Source organism: Penaeus monodon, chromosome 42, assembly GCF_015228065.2.
Source record: "Penaeus monodon isolate SGIC_2016 chromosome 42, NSTDA_Pmon_1, whole genome shotgun sequence".
Taxonomy (NCBI): Eukaryota; Metazoa; Arthropoda; class Malacostraca; order Decapoda; family Penaeidae; genus Penaeus; species Penaeus monodon.
The window spans coordinates 10,810,724-10,826,860 of NC_051427.1; the positions used below are offsets into that span (position 1 = coordinate 10,810,724).

The window sequence follows — 16,137 nt, forward strand, 5'->3', positions numbered from 1 at the left end:
ACCTATGGATGCAGAGAAAGAACGGACTGTAAAATAAACAGACGATAAGATAAGAGAAGCAAGAAAAAAATACAATGTGAAGAACTTATTTGTATAATATTTTTTATAATATTTCTATAATAAAATAACCCGACAAATATCAGGTTTTGTTTATTGTGACCGGAATTGATGTTGCAGCCAAAGAAAAAAAAAACAATTTCAGAATTTCCTAACATAGGGATCTCACATGAAAAAAAGGTCATTTGAAATATTATCCCAAGTTTTTATTTATAAAAACTTGCATAAAAACACTACAAAACTCATTCAGATTTACATCTGATCCTCTTATTACCATCTCCAGTATTGTAAAACATTATCGTAGCATATGAAATTTGCATATTATTGAATGCCTTTAGGCATGATTTGATTATGATATTGTCGTCATTACAGTGCGAAACCGAATCACCATCATCGGCTTCATCATCTATTGGATAATATTTTATATTATTTTATCCATTATTGATGACAATATTACCGTCATTAATAGCAGTAGTTGTTTTTTTTAATAGCAGTGGTAGTTCGAACGCTTCACTTTTGAAGCAGATCAATTGATGTTGCCCTTAGCATATTTCATGTCGAAAAATCTATTTCAAACGACCTCAAAAAGCCCATGAAATTGTTTATGCTCGCGGCTCTCACTATTAGAAATAGGGGGGGGGGGGCAGAAGTGCCTTGCCTCACCTTCTTGACGATACATGATTATAATATTATTAATATTTTCATCTTCTACCATTCCGATATCTTTCTTTGGCAAAATAATAAAGTCGCCAAAAGGAAGTAAATCTATTGATGATAGCATTAATCACATTAATAATCATGATAATAATCATAATAGTCATAAAAATAACAATAACAATAATAAGTCAGTTGGTTGAAGGTAATAAAGGCTCTTCATAATAATATAAATAAAGCACTCAATATGAAACAGTGTACATTTCATTACCGGATGGACGTCTGTAAGAGGCATTGGCAACGTTTACAGAACCCTCACCACATATGGTGTCTTCGTCTTGTAAACCGACTAAGCTGAATATTTGTGGTGAAATGGTTTTCCATGTCACTGATTCACGATCTGTACACCTGAAGGAAAACTCGCGTGTGTGTATGCGTGTGATTGTGTGTGTGATTCTGTGTGTGTGTGTGTGTGGTGTGCATATATGCTTGTGTGTGTTTCGTGTGCATATACATAATTTATGAATTGCTTCTGATATTTCTCATGTTTTTATTAATAATATGTAATGAGATACTACAAATATTTGTCTTTCCACAAGTCAGCATTGTTGAGCATCTGCTGTTTAGTTTACATAAGAAACATACATAGCATGATTTTTCTGTATCTTCATCACCGTCATACATGTAGGTCTATGGTTGCAGCTTTATAGAAAATTCGGTGAAATTAGTCCATAGTATTCGAATTATCATTTTTCTTTTAGTCGTTAAGTATTTTTTTGTGTGTGAAGACACGCTTGGAGTGTTATTCATTCATGTACCTGTCGACTTTTATTGCATGATTAGTAGACGGCATTTACACATACACAATAAAAAATGCTATGCATGTACGTATGTAAATCTATACTTATAAACAGATATTTGAACATATTCAACTACGTGAATATAATGTATGTGATTGTATATTTATATATATTCATGTATGTATTTCTATTTTTATGACATACATGTATAAACCTATTGTATAATAATAATAATAATGTCTGATTTGGTTGATAGTACGAAATGTTATTCATGTATAAATAAGCAACTCTCAGTTTGTTACACTCTTCATTAAATAACGTACATTTCATCACTGGATTCACATGGCCAATTGAGCGTTCGTAGGAGGGACTGGAAAAGTTTACAGATACCTCGCCACATACTGGTATCCTCATCTTGTTTTGGTGAAAAGTTTATTCATACTCCCAGAGTTTACGGCGGAAGGAAAACGAAGTGATATTTTCATGTCCCAAGGAACTCACACACACACATACATACACACGCACGCACACACACCACACACACACACACACACACACACACACACACACACTCACTCGCAAGCACACACACAAGCACACACACATAAATACCCTTATCTTCTACCAAATATACTAATGATTATTATTTTCTTTATTTTTATCATCATTATCATCATTATTAAAACGACAATAATATAATAATGATTTTCATGATTAAGAGATGAATTTCATTCTAAGAACTTTTGCGTGTATGTATGTATATATATATATATATATATATATATATATATATATATATATATATATATATATATAAATCTGTGCTTGTAAATACCTCTATAAAACATATCTAATTGCGTGAGTTTATTATATTTAGTTACATTATTAGAGCACCATATATGCGTATATTTATTTTTTGCATGTTCATGTATGTAATCTGTTTCTATGACCATATATATATGCATACGCCTACACCCAGTTTGTGTTTCTTGTGTTTGTTATTGATTGCATTAACCTATGGATGTAGAGACAGATGGAAACAGACTGTAAGATAAACAGATATCTACATAAAAGGAACAAGAAAAAAAGCAATATGAAGAATTTATTTTTCAATACGTTTTTCGGTTTTACATTTAATAGTTTATGTTCAGTGAGTACAAACAGAAATATAAATATCATTTACCGGCGATAAATCTGATATAGGCATGGCTTGAACTGCTTTCCCTCCCCCAAAAGCGTAGGCGAGTGACCTTGAATTTATCCCAGCAGAGGATGTGGACCACTATATAAACGGCTGAGACTCTTCCTCGCCATCAAACACCAGTCATGTCTCTCAAGGTATGCACGCTCTTCCTTATTCTCCTTTGTAGCTGTAATTAAATGAGAGAGAAAACAGTGTATATAACTTATGTTGTGGTTCATATAATGAACATAAATGTGGAGTTCGATTTCTCTGAATCAGTGGATTATTTGTGTTTCAGGTGATCCTCGTAGCGTGTGTGGCCGCGATGGCTTTGGCCGATAAAGCTCCCGTGCACCATCTGCCACCTGTTTACGCCGCACCCACGTACCACGCTCCCGTACCCGTGTACCATGCCCCTGCTCACTACAAGGAGCCAGAGTACCCCACCGTAAGTAATCTGTGGTATGGCTACGTGGTCTAACGTCATCTAACATAGATTCTTATGAAAATACTTATATTTCTGTTGACTTGGGTTTAATGTATACTCTGTAATCAGGTCCCTCCGAAGTACAACTATAACTATGGCGTCGCTGACGGTTACTCCGGCGCCAACTTCGGTCACTCGGAGTCCCGCGATGGCTACAAGACCGAAGGCACCTACACCGTCGACCTCCCCGACGGCCGCAAGCAGATCGTCAAGTACGTGGACAATGTCGACGGGTCTGTGTAGCCTGAAGGTCATCTACGAGGCGAGCTCGTACCGCCCGAGTATAAGCGCCACTACAAGCCCGCTCCCTACCACGCTGCCCCCAAGTACCCTGTGTATTAAGGGTGTACCTTCAGAGTCAGACATCTTTGCTAGACTTTTGCATCTGTTGTGTCCATTTAGAATACACTCAGATGAAAAACTGCATGGATGGGCGAATATGTGATACTGCTTAAATATTTTTTTTATAATAAAATACTGAAAATATTTATGTATTTATTGTCACCGAAACTGACACTGCAGTCAAAGAAAAAAAAAAAAAAGCAAAAAGAAAAAAAAAGATAGAATAAGAAGAAAGCCGTCGTATTAAAAATAATTAAGAAAAAATGTGACAAATTATCCAGATTTTTGATCCGGTTTATTTTGTTTAGAAAGTAACCCAAAATCAATTCAAAATGCATATTTTCCTCATTATCATATATATATATATAATCTAATTATAATCTAATATATATAACAAATCCAGAATTTTTATCTGGTATATTTTGTCTAGGGAAGAACCCAAAATTCATTCAAAACTTTTCTGATCCCTATCATCAATATTGTAAAGCATGAAAATTGTATTGTTATAACCGCTATCATCATTTTATTATGGTATTATTTTTGTCACTTTGTCAGCATTCACCATTGCCAGCTTCATTGTCAATATTATTGTTACGTTTTTCTATTATTAATATCATTTATAGTAATACTGGTACCAATGTCATTAGTATTTGTAGTAGCATCTTTATTAGTATTAGTAGTAGTTTGAACGTTTCACTGATAAAACAGATCAAGTAATGCTAACCTATATTATATAACCAAAACCTATTCCATATGGCCTCAAAACGCCTATGAAATTGTATATGCTATCGACGCTCATTATTAGAATAAGGCGTTGGGGGGGGGGATTCCGATATCGTTCTTTTGCAAATAATGAAATAGACAATAGGAAAGGAGTAGATCTGTGGATAACTGCAATATTGATAATAATAATGATGATGATGATAGTAATAATAATAATAATAACAATGATAATGTTAATAATATAAATAATAATTATAATAATAATACGTCTAATAATAATAATATTAATGATAATAATAACAATAATATTAATAATGATGGTAGCAACACCACCATCAACACCAATAATAACAATAATAACAATAATGATGTCTCTTTTGCTTGATCTTACTAAAAGCTATTCATGTTGTATAATCAAATAACATTTAGTTCAATGCACTATATATTAAACGGTGTACATTTCATCCCTAGATCAATATGAACATTTGCAGGAAGTACTAGAAACCTTTTGCGTATACCTGGATTGCTCGTCTTATGGTCCTTAATATTTATGGAGAAAAGTTTATTCACGTCTGTGATTCCCGATTCTTTACGCCTAATGGAAAACCTGCAGCGATATTTTAATATCTCAGGTAATCCCAAATGATAAAACACATACATATTTCTTTATGCATTTGTTTGTTTGTGGGTGTGTGTGTGTTTGTGTGGGTGTGTGCGTGCGTGTGTGGGGGGGGGGGGGGGCCCGCGCGCGCGCGCGCGTCTGTGTATGTATGTGCGTATATGCGTACTCTATAAATTACTCCTGATGAAAACAACGTGTGTGTGTAGCCAGATGGAAACGGACAATACAATAAACAAATAACCACATAAGAGATCGTAGAAAAAAGGGACTGTGAAGAAGTTATTTTCTAAAACGTTTCAAATTTAATTTTTCTGTACTTTTCAGTTTCACATTTAATAACCGCATTTCAGTGAGTATAACAAATAAGTTGATTAATTACAAGCATCAAACTTAACACAGGCATGCTTGAATGACTTTCTCTCACTAGGGTAAGTGTGTGACCTTAAACTCGTCCTAGCAGAGGATGTGGACCACTATATAAACGGCTGAGACAATTCCTCGCCATCAAAAATCAACCATGTCTCTCAAGGTACGCACGCTCCTCTTTACTTTCCTCTGTATATGCCTGAGAACAAGAGACAATGGCGTACATAATTTAAAATGTGGCTAGATTACTGAATCTGATTTTCCAGTTCAGTTTCTTTAAATCAGTGGATTCTTTTGTTTCAGGTGATCCTCGCAGCGTGTGTGGCCGTGGTGGCTCTGGCCGATAAGGCTCCCGTGCACCATCTGCCACCTGTTTACGCCGCACCCACGTACCACGCTCCCGAACCCGTGTACCATGCGCCAGCCCACTACAACGAGCCTGAATACCCCACCGTAAGTAATCTGTGGTATGGTTACGTGGTCTAACGTCGTTTACCAAAGGTTCTTATGAAAATATATGTGAATTTGGGTTTAATGTTATGATCTTTAATCAGGTACCACCGAAGTACAACTACAACTACGGTGTCGCTGACGGTTACTCCGGCGCCAACTTCGGTCACCTCGAGTCCCCGATGCTAACAAGACCGAAGGCACCTACACCGTCGACCGCCCCGACGGCCGCAAGCAGATCGTCAAGTACGGGACAACGGCGACGTCTTGTAGCTGAGTCATCTACGTCAAGGGGGCGAAGGCCTCCAGTAACGCGCCCGAGTACACGCCCACCTACAAGCCCGCTCCCTACCACGCTGCCCCTAAGTACCCCGTGTACTAAGGCTGTACATTCAGAGTCAGATATCTGCTAGACTTTCACATCTGATGTCTATTCTATGTACAACTAGATGAAAACTGCATGGGTGGTTAAATATGTGATACTACATAAATATTTTTTATAATAAAATATATAAAAGTTATCTATGTATTGCTTATTTTGCCCGAAAGAAGGATAAAAAGGCGTCGTATAAATGTTAGCCTCTCTTAATTCTATCTAAAACGTTTTGTCTTCAAAGTAAATTAGAAAATTGCATTTGATCCTCTTATCATCTCCAACATTGTATAGCATTATCCGAGCACACGAAGTAGGTTGCAACTTGCAGGAAAGCAATATTATCATAACCGTTATCGTTTTATTATATTATTTGTCAGCATCCACTGTTACCAGCTTCATCGTCAATACTACTATTACTGTTATCATCATTATTGTTAGTAATTGTGTCTCGTATCATTGGTAGTTGTAGTTGAATGCTACACTGATGAAACAGATCAAGTAATGTTAACTTTAGTATACTATATATCCTCAACCTATTCCATGTGGCCTCAAAATGCCTATGAAATGTTTAAGCTCGCGGCGGTCACTATTAGAAATAAGCTTAGAGGGGGGTGGTGTATGCCTTGCCTCAGTCTATACCGACGATTAATATTTTCTTCTACCATTCCGGTATCATTCTTTTTGTAAAATAATGAAAAAACAAAAATTGGGCATACAGAAATGGGTATAATGATACAGTAATGATGCTGTCTGGATTTGGCTGTCTATGCAATGTTTCATGTTGCATGGATAAGCCACTCTCAGTTCGTTACACCATTTATTAAAATGAAGGGACTGAAAACGTTTACGGATACCTCGCTACATAATGGTTTCCTCGTCATGTAAACAATTTACGTGAAAAGTTTACCCACCCTCCCAACCAAAGTTCACCTGAAGGAAAACTCGAAGCAATATTTTCATATCCCAGGGAATACACACACACGTGTATATGTGTGCTCCCATAACTGCCTTTTCTTCATCCTACACCGACGATATATATCAGTATTCTTAATACTCTCACCTAGTTTTTTATTATTGTTTCATCATTATTATTACGATCATTACCATTATCATAATAATATAATACTGATAATGATTTACGTGTGGTTCATAGTGATTGTTATTCGTATCGTATGAATAAGACACACTCAATTCATTACACGATATATTAAGTACGGCTCATTTCATAAGCAGATTGACATGAGCAACTGAACGTTGTAGGGGGTACTGGAAACGTTTACAGATTCCACATCATGTTTTCTTACCTTAATGTTCATACACATCAGTGATTTCCGATTTTTTTCACCATATAAACGGTTGACACTCTTCTTCACCATCTAAAAAAAAAAAAGAAAGAGACAAAAAAGGTGTGTGTGTGTGTGTGTGTGTGTGTGTGCGTGTGTGTGTGCATGTACATAGTCTATTAATTACTTCTGATATTTTCTTGATATTTTTGCTAATAGGTTATGGGATGTACCTGCATCACCGTCGTATCATGTAGGTCTCTGGTTACGGCTATTTTGAAATTAAGGGGAAATCGGTACAGAAAAATCCAGATATTTTGTACTAGGTAGTCTATTTTTATTATTTTTATTTTATTTTATTTTATTTATTTTTTTTTATGGTGTATGTGGAAGGGGGGAATAATGATCCCGTCATTTGAGCGTTTCATTCCATCTCATGATTAATAGATATAAAGTACATTTATAATAAAAATTTTTGCGTGTATTTGTGTCGGTATGCATGAAGCATGTAAATATGTGGTTTGTATGTAGGCTATAACATATCCTTGCGTGAGTTCAGTGCATTTAGTTACATTATTACAACACTGTATATGCACATATTTATATTTGTATGTTCATGTATATAAATCTATTTCTATGACCATATATATATATGCAAGTCCAGTTTGTGTTTTTTGTGTTTGTGTATGAAAGTATACACCTATGGATGCAGAGAAAGAACGGACTGTAAAATAAACAGACATAAGATAAGAGAAACAAGACAAAATTACAATGTGAAAAACTTATTTTTATAAAATAATTTTTTAAATCTTTCTATAATAAAATAACCCGACAAATATCAGGTTTGTTTATTGTGACCGGAATTGATGTTGCAGCCAAAGAAAAAAAAAAACAATTTCAGAATTTCCTAACATAGGGATCTCACATGAGAAAAAGGTCATTTGAAATATTATCCCAAGTTTTTATTTATAAAAAATTGCATAAAAAACACTACAAAACTCATTCAGATTTACATCTGATCCTCTTATTACCATCTCCAGTATTGTAAAACATTATCGTAGCATATGAAATTTGCATATTATTGAATGCCTTTAGGCATGATTTGATTATGATATTGTCGTCATTACAGTGCGAGAATCACCATCATCGGCTTCATCGTCAATTTTATTGATAATATTTATATTATTGTTATCATTATTGATGACAATATTACCGTCATTAATAGCAGTAGTTGTTTTTTTTAATAGCAGTGGTAGTTCGAACGCTTCACTTTTGAAGCAGATCAATTGATGTTGCCCTTAGCATATTTCATGTCGAAAAATCTATTTCAAACGACCTCAAAAAGCCCATGAAATTGTTTATGCTCGCGGCTCTCACTATTAGAAATAGGGGGGGGGGGGCAGAAGTGCCTTGCCTCACCTTCTTGACGATACATGATTATAATATTATTAATATTTTCATCTTCTACCATTCCGATATCTTTCTTTGGCAAAATAATAAAGTCGCCAAAAGGAAGTAAATCTATTGATGATAGCATTAATCACATTAATAATCATGATAATAATCATAATAGTCATAAAAATAACAATAACAATAATAAGTCAGTTGGTTGAAGGTAATAAAGGCTCTTCATAATAATATAAATAAAGCACTCAATATGAAACAGTGTACATTTCATTACCGGATGGACGTCTGTAAGAGGCATTGGCAACGTTTACAGAACCCTCACCACATATGGTGTCTTCGTCTTGTAAACCGACTAAGCTGAATATTTGTGGTGAAATGGTTTTCCATGTCACTGATTCACGATCTGTACACCTGGAGGAAAACTCGCGTGTGTGTATGCGTGTGATTGTGTGTGTGTGTGTGTGTGTGCATATATGCTTGTGTGTGTTCGTGTGCATATACATAATTTATAAATTGCTTCTGATATTTCTCATGTTTTTATTAATAATATGTAATGAGATACTACAAATATTTGTCTTTCCACAAGTCAGCATTGTTGAGCATCTGCTGTTTAGTTTACATAAGAAACATACATAGCATGATTTTTCTGTATCTTCATCACCGTCATACATGTAGGTCTATGGTTGCAGCTTTATAGAAAATTCGGTGAAATTAGTCCATAGTATTCGAATTATCATTTTTCTTTTAGTCGTTAAGTATTTTTTTGTGTGTGAAGACACGCTTGGAGTGTTATTCATTCATGTACCTGTCGACTTTTATTGCATGATTAGTAGACGGCATTTACACATACACAATAAAAAATGCTATGCATGTACGTATGTAAATCTATACTATAACAGATATTTGAACATATTCAACTACTGAATAAATAATGTATGTGATGTAGTTTTATATATTATTCCATGTATGTATTTCTATTTTTATGACATAACATGTATAAACCTATTGTATAATAATAATAATAATGTCTGATTTGGTTGATAGTACGAAATGTTATTCATGTATAAATAAGCACTCTTCATTAAATAACGTACATTTCATCACTGGATTCACATGGCCAATTGAGCGTTTGTAGGAGGGACTGGAAAAGTTTACAGATACCTCGCCACATACTGGTATCCTCATCTTGTTTTGGTGAAAAGTTTATTCATACTCCCAGAGTTTACGGCGGAAGGAAAACGAAGTGATATTTTCATGTCCCAAGGAACTCACACACACACATACATACACACTCACGCACACACACACACACACACACACAACACACACACACACACACGCACACACACACACACAACGACACACTTTTTCCCCCCCCCACCACTCGCAAGCACTCGCAAGCACACACACAAGCACACACACATATAATACCCTTATCTTCTACCAAATATACTAATGATTATTATTTTCTTTATTTTTATCATCATTATTATCATTATTAAAACGACAATAATATAATAATGATTTTCATGATTAAGAGATGAATTTCATTCTAAGAACTTTTGCGTGTATGTGTGTAGCTATGTATGCATATATATATATATATATATATATATATATATATATATATATATATATATAAATCTGTGCTTGTAAATACCTCTATAAACATATCTAATTGCGTGAGTTTATTATATTTAGTTACATTATTAGAGCACCATATATGCGTATATTTATTTTTTGCATGTTCATGTATGTAATCTGTTTCTATGACCATATATATATGCATACGCCTACACCCAGTTTGTGTTTCTTGTGTTTGTTATTGATTGCATTAACCTATGGATGTAGAGACAGATGGAAACAGACTGTAAGATAAACAGATATCTACATAAAAGGAACAAGAAAAAAAGCAATATGAAGAATTTATTTTTCAATACGTTTTTCGGTTTTACATTTAATAGTTTATGTTCAGTGAGTACAAACAGAAATATAAATATCATTTACCGGCGATAAATCTGATATAGGCATGGCTTGAACTGCTTTTCCTCAAAAAGCGTAGGCGAGTGACCTTGAATTTATCCCAGCAGAGGATGTGGACCACTATATAAACGGCTGAGACTCTTCCTCGCCATCAAACACCAGTCATGTCTCTCAAGGTATGCACCGCTTCCCCCTTTCCTTATTCCGCCTTTTGTACTGTAATTAAATGAGAGAGAAAACAGTGTATATAACTTATGTTGTATTCATATAATGAACATAAATGTGGAGTTCGATTTCTCTGAATCAGTGGATTATTTGTGTTTCAGGTGATCCTCGTAGCGTGTGTGGCCGCGATGGCTTTGGCCGATAAAGCTCCCGTGCACCATCTGCCACCTGTTTACGCCGCACCCACGTACCACGCTCCCGTACCCGTGTACCATGCCCCTGCTCACTACAAGGAGCCAGAGTACCCCACCGTAAGTAATCTGTGGTATGGCTACGTGGTCTAACGTCATCTAACATAGATTCTTATGAAAATACTTATATTTCTGTTGACTTGGGTTTAATGTATACTCTGTAATCAGGTCCCTCCGAAGTACAACTATAACTATGGCGTCGCTGACGGTTACTCCGGCGCCAACTTCGGTCACTCGGAGTCCCGCGATGGCTACAAGACCGAAGGCAGCTACAGCGTCGACCTCCGCAGACGGGGCCGCAAGGCGATTCGTCAAGTACGTGGACAATGGCGACGGTCTTGTAGCTGAGGTCATCTACGAGGGCGAGGCTCAGTACCCCGAGTATAAGCCCACGTACAAGCCCGCTCCCTACCACGCTGCCCCCAAGTACCCTGTGTATTAAGGGTGTACCTTCAGAGTCAGACATCTTTGCTAGACTTTTGCATCTGTTGTGTCCATTTAGAATACACTCAGATGAAAAACTACATGGATGGGCGAATATGTGATACTGCTTAAATATTTTTTTTATAATAAAATACTGAAAATATTTATGTATTTATTGTCACCGAAATTGACACTGCAGTCAAAGAAAAAGAAAAAAAAGCAAAGAAAAAAAAAAGATAGAATAAGAAGAAAGCCGTCGTATTAAAAATAATTAAGAAAAAATGTGACAAATTATCCAGATTTTTGATCCGGTTTATTTTGTTTAGAAAGTAACCCAAAATCAATTCAAAATGCATATTTTCCTCATTATCATATATATATATATATATATATATATATATATATATATATAACAAATCCAGAATTTTTATCTGGTATATTTTGTCTAGGGAAGAACCCAAAATTCATTCAAAACTTTTCTGATCCCTATCATCAATATTGTAAAGCATGAAAATTGTATTATTATAACCGCTATCATCATTTTATTATGGTATTATTTTTTTGTCACTTTGTCAGCATTCACCATTGCCAGCTTCATTGTCAATATTATTGTTACGTTTTCTATTATTATTATCATTTATAGTAATACTGGTACCATTGTCATTAGTATTTGTAGTAGCATCTTTATTAGTATTAGTAGTAGTTTGAACGTTTCACTGATAAAACAGATCAAGTAATGTTAACCTATACTATATAACCAAAACCTGTTCCATATGGCCTCAAAACGCCTATGAAATTGTACATGCTATCGACGCTCATTATTAGAATAAGGCGTTGGGGGGGGGGGGGATTCCGATATTTGTTCTTTGGCAAATAATGAAATGGACAAGAGGAACGGAGTAGATCTATGGATAACAGCAACATTGATAATAAATGATGATGATGATAGTAATAATAATAACTATGATAATGAATAATAATAATAATAAGTCTAATGATAATATTAATGATAATAATAACAATAATAGTAATAATAATAGAAGCAGCACCACCACTAACACCAATAATGATAACAATAATAATAATAATGATGATACAGGAAGTACTAGAAACCTTTTGCAGATACCTGGATTGTTCGTCTTATGGTCCTTAATATTTGTGGAAAAAAGTTTATTCACGTTTGTGAGTCCTGATCTTTACGCCTAATGGAAAACCTGCAGCGATATTTTCATATCTGAGGTAATCCCAAATGATAAAACACATACATATTTCTTTATGCATTTGTTTGTTTGTGTGTGTGTGTGTGTTTGTGTGGGTGTGTGCGTGCGTGTGTGGGTGTGTGTGTGGGGGGGGGGGCGTGGTACGCTCGCGCGCGCGCGTCTGTGTATGTGTGTGTATATGCGTACTCTATAAATTACTCCTGATGAAAACGACGTGTGTGTGTGTGTAGCCAGATGGAAATGGACAATACAATAAACAAATAACTACATAAGAGATCGTAGAAAAAAGGGACTGTGAAGAAGTTATTTCCTAAAATGTTTTAAAACCTAATTTTTCTGTACTTTTCAGTTTCACATTTAATAACCACATTTCAGTGAGTATAACAAATAAGTTGATTAATTACAAGTATCAAACTTAACACAGGCATGGACTTGCATGACTTTCACTAGGGTAAGTGTGTGACCTTGAACTCGTCCCAGCAGAGGATGTGGACCACTATATAAACGGCTGAGACAATTCCTCGCCATCAAACATCAGCCATGTCTCTCAAGGTACGCACGCTCCTCTTTTCTTTCCTCTGTATATGCCAGAGAACAAGAGACAATGGCGTACATAATTTAAAATGTGGCTAGATTATTGAATCTGATTTTCCAGTTCAGTTTCTTTAAATCAGTGGATTCTTTTGTTTCAGGTGATCCTCGCAGCGTGTGTGGCCGTGGTGGCTCTGGCCGATAAGGCTCCCGTGCACCATCTGCCACCTGTTTACGCCGCACCCACGTACCACGCTCCCGAACCCGTGTACCATGCGCCAGCCCACTACAACGAGCCTGAATACCCCACCGTAAGTAATCTGTGGTATGGTTTACGTGGTCTAACGTCGTTTACCAAAGGTTCCTTATGAAAATATAATGTGAATTTGGGTTTAATGTTATGATCTTTAATCAGGTACCACCGAAGTACAACTACAACTACGGTGTCGCTGACGGTTACTCCGGCGCCAACTTCGGCCACACTGAGTCCCGCGACGGCTACAAGACCGAGGGCACCTACAGCGTCGACCTCCCCGACGCCGCAAAGCAGATCGTCAGTACGTGGGACAACGGCTCACGGTCTAATATATCTGAGGTCATCTACGAAGGCGAGGCTCAGTACCCCGAGTACACACCCACCTACAAGCCCGCTCCCTACCACGCTGCCCCTAAGTACCCCGTGTACTAAGGCTGTACGTTCAGAGTCAGATATCTGCTAGACTTTCACATCTGATGTCTATTCTATGTACAGCTAGATGAAAACTGCATGGGTGGTTAAATATGTGATACTACATAAATATTTTTTTATAATAAAATATATAAAAGTTATCTATGTATTGCTTATTTTGCCCAAAAAGAAGGATAAAAAGGCGTCGTATAAATGTTAGCCTCTCTTAATTCTATCTAAAACGTTTTGTCTTCAAGTAAATTAGAAAATTGCATTTGATCCTTTTATCATCTCCAACATTGTATAGCATTATCCGAGCACAGAAGTAGGATTGCAACTTGCAGGAAGCATATTATAATAACGGTACGATTTTTATATATTTGTCACATCCACGTTTACCCAGCTCATCGTTCAATACTACTATTACTGTTATCATTATTGTTAGTAATTGTGTCTCGTTATCATTAGTAGTTGTAGTTGAATGCTACACTGATGAAACAGATCAAGTAATGTTAACTTTAGTATACTATATATCCACAACCTATTCCATGTGGCCTCAAAATGCCTATGAAATGTTTAAGCTCGCGGCGGTCACTATTAGAAATAAGTTTAGAGGGGGGTGGTGTATGCCTTGCCTCAGTCTATACCGACGATATATATTAATGTTCTTAGTTCTCTTATTTTCATTTACCATTTCCGGTGTCATTCTTTGGCAAAATAATGAAATTGGCAATAGAAATGGATATAATGATAACAGTAATGATGATGTCTGATTTGGCTGATCGTATGAAATGTTATTCATGTTGCATGGATAAGCCACTCTCAGTTCGTTACACTATATTAAATAGTGTAAATTTCCTCACTGGGTTCACAAAAAGGACGGAAAACGTTTACAGATACCTCGCCACATAATGGTTTCCTCGTCATATAAACAATTTGCGGTGAAAAGTTTACCCACCCTCCCAACCAGAGTTTACACCTGAAGGAAAACTCGAAGCAATATTTTCATATCCCAGGGAATACACACACACGTGTATATGTGTGCTCCCATAACTGCCTTTTTTCTTCATCCTACACCGACGATATAAATCAGTATTCTTAATACTCTCACCTAGTTTTTTATTATTGTTTCATCATTATTATTATGATCATTACCATTATAATAATAATATAATACTGATAATGATTTACGTGTGGTTCATAGTGATTGTTATTCGTATCGTATGAATAAGACACACTCAATTCATTACACGATATATTAAGTACGGCTCATTTCATAAGCAGATTGACATGAGCAACTGAACGTTGTAGGGGTTACTGGAAACGTTTACAGATTCCACATCATGTTTTCTTACCTTAATGTTCATACACATCAGTGATTTCCGATTTTTTTCACCATATAAACGGTTGACACTCTTCTTCACCATCTAAAAAAAAAAAGAAAGAGACAAAAAAGGTGTGTGTGTGTGTGTGTGTGTGTGTGTGTGTGTGTGTGTGTGTGTGTGTGTATGCTTGCTCATGTACAAGTTATTAATTACTCCAGATATTTTCTTGAGATTTTTGCTAATAGGTTATGGGATGTACCTGCATCACCGTCGTATCATGTAGGTCTCTGGTTACGGCTATTTTGAAATTAAGGGGAAATCGGTACAGAAAAATCCAGATATTTTGTACTAGGTAGTCTATTTTTATTATTTTTATTTTATTTTATTTTATTTTATTTATTTATTTGTTTTTGTGTGTGTGGAGGGGGGATAATATTCCCTTATTTGAGCGTTCATTTCCATCTCATGATTAATAGATATAAATTACATTATAAGAAATTTTGCGTGTATTTGTGTCGGTATGCATGTATACATGTAAATCTGTGTTTGTATGTAGGTCTAGGACCATATATATATATTATATATATATATATATATATATATAATATCAAGTCCAGTTTGTGTTTTTTGTGTTTGTGTATGAAAGTATCACCTATGGATGCAGAGAAAGAACGGACTGTAAAATAAACAGACGATAAGATAAGAGAAACAAGAAAAAAAAAACATTGTGAAGAACTTAATTTTATAACGATTTTTAATAATATTTTTATATTAAATTACCCGAAAATATCAGGCTTTGTTTGTGACCGAAATTGATGTTGC

General features: G+C 35.5%; 2 protein-coding genes and 2 pseudogenes across 2 annotated transcripts; all 4 read left to right on the top strand.

The window, feature by feature from the left end:
- Positions 1-2,781: 2,781 nt before the first annotated feature.
- LOC119599403 lies at positions 2,782-3,647 on the top strand (annotated as a pseudogene).
- A 1,639-nt stretch (positions 3,648-5,286) lies between these two features.
- LOC119599137 (early nodulin-11-like) lies at positions 5,287-6,097 on the top strand. The gene is made up of 3 exons (XM_037948891.1): positions 5,287-5,397; positions 5,538-5,687; positions 5,789-6,097. Exons 1-3 carry the CDS (start codon positions 5,386-5,388, stop codon positions 6,095-6,097), a joined length of 471 nt encoding a protein of 156 aa, XP_037804819.1. The 5' UTR covers positions 5,287-5,385.
- A 4,744-nt stretch (positions 6,098-10,841) lies between these two features.
- LOC119599404 lies at positions 10,842-11,735 on the top strand (annotated as a pseudogene).
- A 1,510-nt stretch (positions 11,736-13,245) lies between these two features.
- On the top strand, positions 13,246-14,151 carry LOC119599405 (cuticle protein 8-like). The gene is made up of 3 exons (XM_037949174.1): positions 13,246-13,344; positions 13,485-13,634; positions 13,739-14,151. The coding sequence occupies exons 1-3, from the start codon at positions 13,333-13,335 to the stop codon at positions 14,009-14,011; spliced, it is 435 nt and encodes a 144-aa protein (XP_037805102.1). The 5' UTR covers positions 13,246-13,332; the 3' UTR covers positions 14,012-14,151.
- Positions 14,152-16,137: the final 1,986 nt, after the last annotated feature.

Coding starts and splice junctions, on each gene's coding strand:
- LOC119599137 (XM_037948891.1), top strand. Junction 5,688..5,788: donor ACGAGCCTGAATACCCCACC/GTAAGTAATCTG, acceptor ATCTTTAATCAG/GTACCACCGAAGTACAACTA.
- LOC119599405 (XM_037949174.1), top strand. Junction 13,635..13,738: donor ACGAGCCTGAATACCCCACC/GTAAGTAATCTG, acceptor ATCTTTAATCAG/GTACCACCGAAGTACAACTA.